The following is a 12,413-nucleotide window of genomic DNA, read 5'->3' on the forward strand; positions in this document are numbered from 1 at the left end:
GAGAGAGAGAGAGAGAGAGAGAGAGAGAGAGAGAGAGAGAACGCTTTATTTCTCCTGAGAAAGCTTTGAAAATCAGGAGTGCTGTGAGGACCTGCATCTCTGATGGGAATTGTAGTCTGGGTTCTGACCTTGCTCGAAGACAGCCTCTTCCCACTTCCCAAGGGCTCCTCTGAGAGCGGGAGGCCGTCAGTCTTGACCGAGGCTGTCTCTGCACCCCTCTGCATGAGCACGCACATTTGCTGTTCTGGTTGTTTAGATTTCACCAGAGACTGTCATCAAAACCAGGCTGGTTAACCATAACGTTGCCCACGGGGTACAGCCGGTGCATGCTGGGTGCTCACCTAAGGGCAGCGGTAAGTTCATGGGTGACAGAACATCGTAACTGTACCAGGGCGGTGGAAGCTCTTGTCAATGCGACTTCACCCCTAATTTTCACCTAAGGAAACTCTGAAGGGCTGTGGGCTGCCTGGAAACCGTTCTGCTTAGTGTTTCCCCATACACAAGGGGATTTACCTATAAGGGCTGTGGTGTCTCAGCCATGCGAAGAACGATTAAGGAGAATTGGGAGAGGTGTCCACTAATTATTCAGACTCTTGAGTACAATCAACCACCTAAGTCCAGCGTCTGCAAAACTCGAGGGGGCAGGAGCCAAGCTGACCCAGTTCCTAGTCCGACTCAGGCAGTGCCAGCTGTGGGACCTTGGTAAGTGACTATATCTCTGGTGCCTTCAGTCAGAGAGTTATCTAAAATCACTCTGACCAAAATAATAATATATTTAAAGTTATATAGTTTCAGATGCCAACTGAACTGTATAAAACTATGTCTGTGTGTGTGTGTGTGTGTGTGTGTATAACTATATCATGTGTGTGTGTGTATAAAACTACATATAGAAAACATACCCACACATACAACTTAGAAAGCATCAAATAGGACATTTCAAGAAAACATACAACTTAGAAAGCATCAAATAGGACATTTCATAGCTCATACGACTATAGTTCATTTGTTATTCAAACAGATTCATCCACCTCTACGATACAATTATCCCTTTGTTTTGAACATAACCTAGAGGGATGCATATGGGAGGCATTGCTTTTTTTTTGTTTGTTTGTTTGAAGTAATGATGTATGCAGTAGGATGATTGGCAGTTGAACAGAATTTCCATTGTTGGCATGGTACTTCTTTATACGACTCCACACCCTTTGCAGTCCTCATGTTTGTTTAAGGTGGTTTAATAATCGTTCCTCTCCTCTAGGACTTTGAGAGAGTAATAGTCATTCTGATCTTTCTAAACAGTGGATTCAATATAATAAAACAGCAGAGAGAGTTTCTGTTCAAACCTGTCAATGCCTATGTGATTTCGTTTTGCCCGTTCCCACCACGTTCCATACGCCAGCACTTAAAAGGGCTGAGACAAGAGAGCAAGCTTCTGAAGGATACGGCCACTTTTCCCCCTTCTGTCATTCCTCCCGACCTTCGCATGGGTTTTACGTGTCTATGTGCAGTTTCAGATTTTATGAATTATACACTTTCAAAGTGGGTTAATGTCAAGTTCAGCTGTGACTGTTAGCGAGGGAAACGGGGCTGCACAGATGCAGCCTGCAGATGGTGGGGAACGAGGGGCTTGGCGTACGCAGTTCAAAGTGCAAACAGAAGCTGGGCAATAAAGTGCAGCGAACTGTGGTTGGCATTAAAGCCGCTACTGGAAAAATGGCACCCCAACTAATGTCTTTTAGTTAATCTCCGCTCCCTTTTGAACATTTCAGAGCTGTAATAAAAAGTAAACATCAAAGGCTCTACATGTTAAAATGTTTTGCTTAGAAAAAAAAGAAAAAATGGCTCCTACATTGAGTGATGAGAGGGCAGCATCGACCACACTGTCAGCCTCCCTTAAAGACTCACCCCACAATGGCGCGTGGCCACGGACTAGCGTGCAGTGCGCTCAGGATTCTGGCGGTCGTTTGTTCTTTTTAACTTACCCCTATCTGGCAAGCTGATGCCTGCGATATTTTCTAGATCTTTCTTTAGGGTCTACTAAACACTATCTGAAATCTTACACATTTGCAGAAGAACTCAAGGGCTGATCAGGAGCAGTGTAGCTGCCAAGGAGAGATGGAAACGGAGCCTGCTTTGTGGTGGTGGTGCTTCCAGGCTCTCTTTGATTTACCGCTCACATCTTTCCATTTCATTCTCCATCAGAGAGCAGAAAAGACTATGGCTCTTTCTCTGACTCCTTTTCAGGAGCCATAGTCTTCACGGAGAGACATCTAAAAAACTAGGAGTAGAAGCTGGGTGTCTGGCAAAGAAGGTAAGGCATAAGCTTTGCAAAACATCAGAGCCACCTACGTCTCTCCCCCAGTGGACGTGGTGTCAAGGCTTGACGCGTTGAGCTCTGGACTTAGAATCAATTTAGCATGGGCCGCGAGTTTACACAAAGGAGCATCAGTCTTGAAATCGGCAGAGCTGTTCAACAAGCCCAACTCGCCAACTGAGATTTCTATTTTTGGTGACTTTGGGGGCCTCTAAAATGTCGGGGAGAGCTCACTGTTTAAAAAGAAACCCATCTGAAAATAAACGCTTAAGGACCGCGGGCCAGGAGGGCAGTGCCATACACAAAGTCAACGGTTGTCTAAATGAACACCGATCTTGCAGCCAAAGTGAAAAATTTATATTATTTCTTATTTCAGGAAAAACACAGAATCTTTTTTCTTTTCTTTAATGAGGCATTGACTTGCAGGAAGATCTATCGACAGTCAGACTCAGGAAGTAGACAGGGCCAGTAATTACAAAGCAAAAGTAATCTGTAACTTGCGGAAACACAGGTGTGAATACGTGTTCTATCTCCTAGATAGAGGCTTATTATCTGGTTGTCATATTCATATCAAAGATAAAAACATCTTTAGGTTAAAAAAAAAAAAGTTTCCCTTAAGAAATTCTGTAGAAAGGAATTCTCTTTAAAAAAACAATTTAAGGTGTTGGGCCAAGAGGTGTTGGGAATTCAAAAGGGTGGGGGAGTAAGAAAAAGACCCAGGTCCCAGGTACTGATGGAGACGGCACCCCCAGCCGGGTGTGGTGCCCTTACACTCGAGGCTGTGCGCTTCCCCGTTCTCACACTGCGGAAGAGTCCAATGCGATTCTGGGCCTCGACACTGAAAGCCGGTGTGACCTCGACTCCCATTTAACCAGCTCCCTGCCCCACCCCATCCAATTCTCTGCCTGTTTCGCTTTCAGTAAATCAAGAACAAATATCCCTTCTCCCACCCTCTAGCATCCATCTGCAACTTCCAAGAAGGACCAAAGGAAGAACTCAGACTTTCTCTGCATGTGTTTTCAAAGAACCACTGACACGGAAAGCAAATGAGACACAATATTACCGGGAAAGCACAGTTGGCCTAGAAACAGCCTTTGCTGTCACGGCAGGTGGCCCACTGGGCTGCACGACATCCGTCCCAACCATTTTCCTCTCCGCTGTCCTCTGCTCTAAGGGCTGGAAAGTGACGACCCCATTGTCCTAGGCACCTTCCAGCCAGGTCTGGCCTACGAGATATGTAAGGAGAAGCTTGCAGAGAAGGGCTTCTTCTCCTGAGTAGAAAGACAGAGCCCCACAGGAGAAGGGTTGGAGGCCTCCCATCTCCTTCCTGCCTGGACAGATCTGAGGCGCGGGCCAGCTCGCCACAGGTGCAGTGTGGTGGAACCTAAACGTAGTAACATCCTGACCCCACCGTACCTGCCTGGGGCTACTTACTTCTGAACCGTCTGTCATCTGAGACAGACCCATGTCTGGCTGCTTAAGCCACAGAGGCCTGATTTTCCTTTCTGTGTGGTCTGCAGCCAAACATAATTCTCACCGATTAAACGCTAGCAAGAGCTTAGGCTCATGTCACTGTCATAAAAGGCATCGTTTCAATTGTCTTTGGGATACACGGTTTATTTTTCCAACTTAGCTGCTTCCTTCCCTTCTCTGGCATCCTTCGGTGTTATCAAGAGAGAGGGAGAGAGGGAGAGAGAGAGAGAAGCCGAAAGCCAACGGGGTACGAGAGTCATCGCTCCAGCAAAGACGGAAGTCTGTGCAAACCGGGAGAGGGTCCAAGCACACTTTTCCAGCACGTGAAAGGTGACATGAGGTTTCGAACTCTGTTTAGTGTTCAGGAATCCCCCGAAGCACTCCCTGATTACGTTCACGGTCTGCAAAACTCTTAAAAGAAATGCTCCCTTTCTAGTACTCTGGGGCGTCACGGTTATCATTTTTTTTTTTTTTCTGGAGGGAAAACAGGCAAGAACAACACGTCACTGGAGGCTTATTTTACTCAATCAAAAGGCTAACGTAGGTGATTGGTGGCACCCAGGAGAAGGGACAGGAGAGCTCAAGAAAAAAAGAGTTACAGGAAAAGTGTTTTCGCAGCTTCAAACATCTGTTTAGGCAGCAGAGCAGCTTCTGGAGAGTTCTCTGAAGAATGGGAGTTGGAAAACATTTTCTGAGATGACGTGGGAAAATGCTTGGCACACATGTGTGAAATGGTAGGATAACTATTTCCTATCAGAAAATTAAGTAATAAAAAATTGCCGCTTCGTGTCGTTAAACTGGGGACATGTGCGATGCGTTTTATGACACCTCTCTCTGAGGGGTTCCGAGAGGAACTTTGAAATCTGGAGGCAAGCTCCTCCAGAACGTTATGAGCCCCTTTCACGTGACGCAGACATCGAATGACTCATCTAGGTCACTAGGAAGTTACCTGAGAAGCTGAGAAATTTGCTTGAGTTTCCTGTACAGGCCCCTCCCGCCCCCAATGGGGCAGGCAGCCTGGGCTGCCAGCATTTCTGGGCTAGACAAGGGATGTGATCAAAATGTCACTGAGGGTGCACAGAAGTGGGTCGTCCCTCGGAGCCCGGAGAACCTGTGCGTGGCTCAAAGGGCAAAATGGCTTTTTCATTAAGAAGGGCCTTTAGGAAGATAAAGCTCCACGTGGACTCCCGACGAGGAGAAACATCCGTCCAGGCACATGTTACAACGTGCCCCAGTTAGCCTCGATGTTTTAAAGCGGAACGCGGCCAGTTACATAAAGAGCCCTCTCTCTTTCGCCGTCTTCGTTATGGAAACTTACAAGGAGGGGAAGGATGACGGGAGGTTGAAAAAGCCCATCTACTTTACATATTCATCAGGTGGGCTGCTTTACTGACCACCTCCCATCCCCGCTGGGGTTCCCGCCCCTCTACCTTCGTCCAGGTGTCCCCCACCTCCGCCTGGGCCACCCTTCCCTCTCCTCCTGGTTTCTAACCTGCACACCATCTCCTTCCCTAACCCTCATGTTACTCTCCTTAGGGATCCTCCTCCAGTGTCCTTCAGGGCGTCACAACACCTTGCCTAGAGTGGACAGAGTTTGACCAAGTGACCTCTTAAATAACTGAACATCAAGAGCCGTAGCTAATATCTACCGTGCCATTTTTATGACCTTGCGAACCATGTCACACAGCTATTTAATCTGTCCATGCGGCTACTTTAAAGACAGGTCCTACTGCTCTCCTTGTTTTATAGAGGAGGAGACCGAGGCCAATGAGGAAACTCACTTTATGCTGTTTGACAAAAGCCAGGAAAAGGGATAGGAAAGGGAGGGCCACCCCTGCAGACCGCCGGCCCTGCCGTTGCTAGTAGTGGCTGCTCTCATTCCCTCTGGGGCTCTTTCCTCTAGACTGACACTCACCCGTCCCTGGCTTCTCTGTGAAAGTTCCTGCGTGTGGTGACCCTGGAGCCTTCCTCAGCCCCAGCAAAGGGGCAGGTCTTCTCCGAGCGCAAATTTCAGATGTATTTCAAGAGAACAGAAGCATCTCCTAGCTGCTCATTTGCTTCCGAAACCACTTAACAGCTTCTTGCCTTTTAGATCCTGGGTCAGCTGCTACTTCTGATGAGGCTTCAGCTCCCGGCTGCTCGAGGTGCCTGCACTTGGTGTGCGGGCAGGCGTGTGGCTCCTGTGGACAGCTTTCCACCCGCTTTGGTAGAGCGCTTCTAAGGGAGGGTTCTGAATGACAGGGGCACTCCCGCTGGAGGAAGCAAAGCCGCGGCAGTGACTTCTTTTGGGAGCTGCTTTTTTGCTCTTTTAAAACTTTAAACATTTCCAAATGGCTTTGTCATTTTCAAAGCGTTCTGAGCGTGTGAAGGGACTAAATGGCAAAGGGTATAATTATGAGTCGAGATAGATTTTTAACACCTTTTTTTTTTTTTTTTTCTTCTCAGTTTCAAAAGGCGTGGGCGGTTTAAGAATGCGAGGCTCCATTTCACACAGCGGGTATTAAGGTCTGACTCTCCCACACCCAGCAGACCACCTAAGAAAAGTAGAGTTTCCTTGTGGGACAGGGGGAGTCAGATTTGCTAAGACACCCTGCAATGGATTGAATTGTGTTTGCCCCTAAATTTACATCTCGAAGTTCTAAATTCCAGGGCTTCAGAATGTGACCACATGTAGAGATTGGGTCATTACAGAGGTAATGAAGTCTCAATGAGGTGATTAGGGTGGGTTGTGACAGAATATGACCAGTGTCCTTATAAGAAGAGGAGATCGGGTCACAGAAATGCACAGAGGGAAGACCAGGCAGTGACAGGGAGAGAAGACTGTCACCTTCAAGCCAAGGAGAGAGGCCTCAGAAGAAGCCAGCGCTGCTGACCCCTCGAAGCCCTTGAGATAATAAAGTTGCGAAGGACTCTCAATGCGTCCAGCCTCCATAATCATGAGACAATCCATTTCCATCATCCAAGCCACCCAGACCGTGGGACTTTTTCATGGCGGCCCAAGAAAAATAATATGGATTTCACACTGTGTCCGATACCTGGATTAGCCTACGCTCTTTCCATGACCTTAAATATTCAGTGGAGCCAGAAGGAGCATCTTCACAAATATTTTTCTGGAAACAGCGGCAAACTGGCGCTCACCGAGACGCCCACTTCACACGCTGGGCCGCGAACGTGTGTCTTCTGTAATTCCCTTTGAAAGAGGCCTCTGAGAGCAGGCGGCGCGAAGCGGCAGCCTCGCTGAGATTTCTACCTGTGGTTCTAGGAACTCCGAGGCATATTAGCATTCAGGCTTCGCACAGACCACTAAGCCACTTCTAAGAGCAAGGCTACCTGAGGCGTTTTGCAAAACTCCGTCTGCGCCCCTGCTTTCCCCCTCCACGCCCACCGCAGCTCTTTGGGGGTGACATGCTGCATGCAGCTCGCGGCGGGACCCGAGGCCGGGCTCTGCGAGAATTTCGTGACGCGAAGCCTGGGTGACGATCCCAGGGAATTTTCATCCCGTCTCGTCCTCCTGCCTCAGCGAACGAAGCGAGAGCTCGGTGCGGTGGGGCAGGACAGAGATGGCATTCTCTGTGGTAGACCACACGCGTTTTGCATGCCAGCCTCGCAGACTCTCACTTGCCTCGCTCACAGAAGGCTCCAGATCGATTGCCCCGTGAAACGTTTGAATGGTGGGTTGGGTCCCACAGCTCTCTTTCCCCCCAGTTTCCCCATGGGTATCTCGCCCAGAGTGGATTTCCTTCTGTGAGAACTGCATGGACTGATAAAGCACCATCCCAGGCCGAAGAAAACAAGACATTTTCCCCTCTAGCTGCGGCTGGGGATGGAGCACATGCTATGGATTACAGGCAGCAAGAAATGACCACAGCCGCGAGCGCGGCTGGTGGCCGGGCCACGGAAGCGGAGCGAGAACTCGGAGAGAGAACGGTGTGCTGGAGAGGATGCTGACCGCCCAGCATCAGGCGCCGAGGCCATGTCCCAGATGGTACCCAAAGCAATGACATCTTGCCACCCCTCCGGCCCCAGAAAGCGGTGCTAAGGTTTCTCTTTGGATCTCTGAAATGAAATCTCAAGATGATATCATTGTGTTAGAGATTATGAAAGGCCCTGAGTTTCTTTTACCGAGAGGGAGGGATGAAAAGACCTTTCTGCACCAGTCCTTCTGAGTCTGGGTTGGGGTCTTGAGCCCTTTGCCCACTGCTGCCTGGAACACTAGCTGCTCCTAGTCCCCAGCCTGGGGCGGCAGGGTGACCGTCCACTGGGCGCGGGAGCTGTGGGGCTGTGTTAGGGGCCAGGGTCCTTGTCTTTCCCCGTGTCTGTGCAGGCCATCAGGCCTCCCATTATCTTTGCTGGCTGACCGGTAAGGACAGAAGGCAGGCCAGCACCACACAGCAAAATCCAATCTATTGCCCGGTGAAATGCTTTGAAATTTCCTGACTCTGTCTTCCTGAGTTGATAGCATAGGAAACAATAATTGTTGGGGGGAGGGGAGGGTGTCGAAAGCAAGTAAAGGCAGGAAGATCTCTTTTCTGTTATTTTACACATATTGCTTCCTTCGCTTGTGAGTGGCCCGGAGGAAACACCGAGAGGGAGCCGATCGCAGCGCCTCGCCACCGGCCAGCGCCTCTGCTGAGCCCAGCGCTGCAGCGGGTGCGTGACTCACACGGAGCATGATTCAACGTCACCGAAAGTTCCTCAGCTGCCCGTGAAAGAAGCGCTCGAAAACCCTTTAATTTGAAGCTTTGAATCGGGTAATGACTTGCTTTCTTCCCCTTCTCCTCAACTCCTCCCCCCACACCCGAACGCACACACGCACACACACACACACACACACACACACACACACACGCATCTTTGTCAAGTGTTTAAATTTCAGGGACCCAGCAATACAGCGACTCTGTGGCATTCACGATAGCATTTGTTGTGACAAAGTGGCTGGCAGCCCTCTGCATTCTCCTGCTCACTTGGCTGTATGAATCAGTAATGAGTCACAGAGACTATTTGGGTGCGTGCAAGAGTTCGTAGCCAGCAGATTCATTATTCCCCCGACCCACCGCACTCCGTCCCGGCTCTGCCAAACCAGCCACGCTCCACAGGCGACAGCCGAAGTGCATGCCCGGACGCCGTGCAACACCTCCCTGACATCTTCGTTATTTTTGTTGTTTTAAGCACAGCCTTCTTTTCCCACCAAGATACACAGAAGGAGCATGCACACACACACACACACACACACACTTTCACACTCACGCTCACCTCTGCAGCTTTGCACATTTCAAGAGGCTGGTTGCAAAAATGCAGACACGTTTTCCACACTAGCTGCTCTCTCAGGAATCCTGCAATCTAATGGCTTAAGTTGAGACAACGTATGACTTAGGAAACTTCTTTATTCCTCTTTGTGACAGAGACCCCTCCCTTTCTCTTGAAAGATGCCGGCTGCCTCTTTCCACTGAGACCACAAGGAACAACACAACACAACCTCATCCCGGTATTTTCGACCTAGACAAATCTGCCCGGCTCCTGCATTCTCCGCCTCTTCGGGACAACCGGGTGGCCACTTTGTCCCTGAAGTCCCATGCCATGAAGTCCAATGCCCATCTGTGAGCCTACCTCCGCCTCCGCCTCCGCCCCACGCAGGCACAGCCCTCCTGGCCGGCTGTGCATGCGCCTCTAAACCCCGGGGCAGGCTGGAGTGTGGCTCAGACAGCACGCTGAATTCAGGAGAACTCAGCTGCTGTCATTCCGGGCAAGGGACAGCAAAATAAAACCCCGAGAGCTACATGAAAGCTTTATAATCTCCGGGACTTTAATCAGGAGCAGCCAAACTTACTTGTACTTGACAAAGTTTTCACGCACCGACTGAACACTTCGACAGCTTAACTAAGTATTTATTAAAACATTTCTGAAGAGCTGCCATCTGATGAATAAGTAATCTAATAGCTTTGTAACCATACGCCCGAGTTTGAATGCCTCCCACCACACAGACGGGGGGGATCGGCCGGGTCCATCTGCACCGAGGTACAACAGGCTGCCATTTCGTTATCTGCAAAGCCGAGCTAAAGTAGATATTAAAAGACCAGCGTGTACTCACCTCTCATGAAGCACTGTGGGTATGAAGGAAATGACTCAAATATGCTGTCTGAAGCCATCGCTTCCTCCTGAAAAATGCACCCTCTTCTGAAGGCTGGGGATTCGATGATTTCTTTTACCTTAGGAATGAAAACCAAGAAAGGTCACTGTTTTAACCTCACCCTTAGCCATGGTTCCCGACAACTCTCCCCTCCTTCCTCTGCCTTTGGTACCTCTGGGGCTCCCTGAGCCCTATGAAAGATGTACCTTTGCGAAAACAAATATTCAAATTGTTAAAGATTAAAAAAAAAAAAAAAAAGCGGTGTCTTGGCTGCGGGTTGATGATGCTCACCACTCTGTGAAACCCTGTGGTTTGCAGCCAGTGTGATTCGTCCTGCTGCTGACCACTGTGTCGAGCTTAGACTCCTGACACTGCCAGCCTCCCCAACTTGTGGTTCTGTGGTTGTTTATGAGGCCCAAAGAAGTTTTCACACAACCCAAATTACAAATTTAACTGTTCCCCTTTCCACAACTCCTCTTAATTGGTTCTTGCCAATCATGTGACCTCCATGATGTCAATTTTTTTTTTTTTTTTTTTTTTTTACTTTCTGAGCAAGGCCCGTCTTCCCTCCACCTGCCTCCCCCAGGCTGTGCAAGAAAATAGCCCAGTAGACATTGCAAGAGAGCCACTGCAGAAAAAAGTGACTCAGTCTCTTATTATACCAGTGGTCTTTGCCGATTTAGTACGACTCGGGTCCTGCTGTTGTTATTTGTGGTTTTTGGAACTACCGATTATTTTGATTAAGATTTCATTGCTGCTTATTCAATAGTAATTCTACCCTGGCATCAGGCTGCTGCTCAGACAGGCTGTGGATCCCATCTTTTGAGGTGCTGGGCATCAGCTCTGGAGAATTCAGCTCCTGGGAAAGATGGTCACGACGTAAATGAAACTACAGAAGGAAGAAAAGAAAGAAAAGGAAACATTCGCATGGGAGTCTGACCCCTGAAAGGGGCTACAACTTATGATATTCTAAAGCCTGAAGAAGAACAGCATTTTAATTTTGTGATGAAAAGACTATTTTAATAAACCCAAAATATATAGTTTTATTCCTCCTAAATGGATGTCTTCGTAGTAGAGAGATAAAATCATAGCGTTGTCTCTGTCTCTCTCTGTCTCTGTCTCTGTCTCGCTCTCTCTCTCTTTCTCTCTCTTCTTCTCTCTCTCTCTCACACACACACACATGCACACACACACGCATACACGCATACACGCATTAGGAAGCCAAAAGAAAAGAAAGAAAAGAGATTTGGTATTTTGGGTGGGAGCAGTGGCTACTTTGCAACTACGGACTTGTTGTTTTCATCTGTGAAAGTTCGCTGCCCTGCCTTTCTCTAGATCAATTTGAATCGATAGGCTAAGCCACACTTGTAGGTAAAACTCAGCCCAGCACCCTCGTAACCAAACCCTGAGTGCGTTACGATGACGAATGTGCAGCGGACGGAGGATCCAGGGCAAGCGTCTTCTCGCGGGCCTGGCTACAGGACATCACATAGCTTCTCCTCTGCTTTAGGGAGGAGACACGCCTGTTTGGAGATGCTAAACAATGGGAGACTTTTGCACGTGGGCAAGCCGTTCTGGGCGCGCATCTTCCTTTGTTCCTGCCAGTTGGTTCTACCTGCTAACGAATAAAACATCGTTCCTGCTAACATTCCAAGATCAAGTAAGACTCTCCTTTGCTAATTAATCACTTTATTTTGCTGTGCCTTCTTCCACAGCCCTCTGGACACAGGAAGTTTCAGCGCACACGCTCGAGAAAACCCACGCAGCGAGGCAGTCTAAACGCCGGCCCGGTCGCAAGCTTGTCCCCGCTGACCGGCAAAGGCACTGCGGAAAGTCCGTATTGTCGGAATAATCCTCCGTTTGTCTCCTCGTCCTCTCCACTTTGCCCACGCCCACACCGACACCATGTTCAAGGGCAAACGGCGCGACTCCTTTAGAAGAATAAACGTGATTTTTACTTACTCCTGTTTTGACTAAAGCAGGAATTGAAACTCAAGAGTCTGCTTTCTCCCAGACTTGTGCAAAGTTAGCTTGCCAAACGTCGACCTTATTAATACTTACAAGAATGATAATGTGCATATTCATTTATATGAAGTCTGTCAATATCCAAACATCATGCATGTTTCGCGTCGTTCTCAATGCAAACCCCTTGTTAAGATACTTCCCATTACGATCCTGTGCTTCCCGAGGGAGTCAAGTCTGGGTTCAACCCCACAGTAGGTCCCTTCTTCTCTCCTACACTTGCTATTCCCTGGAAGGTCCCGAGAGCTGAATGCTGTAACGTGAAGCTGCCACCTCACAGTTGGCTCAGACTTAATAATGACTTGGAAATTCAAGTGGCGACGCAGATAAACCCTTTCGATGTTTCATGTTTGAAACTCCCGGATGCTTTCAGCCTTAGGTGTCCAGATGCTTGTGGGGAGGGTTTGGATGTGTCAGCTAACTGTCCGGGTTCTCGGCTTTTCTCTGTGGGCCTAGCCAGAGTCGAATACATTCTCTTTC

The 12,413-nt window shown here is 48.7% G+C and overlaps 1 protein-coding gene across 1 annotated transcript in view; it reads right to left on the reverse strand.

Annotated features, from left to right (window-relative positions):
- Positions 1 to 10,386, reverse strand: part of RUNX1 (runt related transcription factor 1) — a 228,218-nt gene extending 217,832 nt beyond the window's left edge. The window contains exons 1-2 of the mRNA XM_025039570.1: positions 10,118 to 10,386; positions 9,873 to 9,990 (exon numbers count right to left, since the gene is read on the reverse strand). Of these exons, the coding sequence (XP_024895338.1) occupies positions 9,873 to 9,930 (58 nt within the window). The 5' untranslated portion in view covers positions 9,931 to 9,990; positions 10,118 to 10,386. The remainder of the gene's footprint in view (positions 1 to 9,872; positions 9,991 to 10,117) is intronic.
- Between the last annotated feature and the right edge of the window lie 2,027 nt (positions 10,387 to 12,413).

The sequence above is a fragment of the Pteropus alecto genome, unplaced genomic scaffold (genome assembly GCF_000325575.1).
Source record: "Pteropus alecto unplaced genomic scaffold, ASM32557v1 scaffold3, whole genome shotgun sequence".
In the NCBI taxonomy this organism is placed as follows: Eukaryota; Metazoa; Chordata; class Mammalia; order Chiroptera; family Pteropodidae; genus Pteropus; species Pteropus alecto.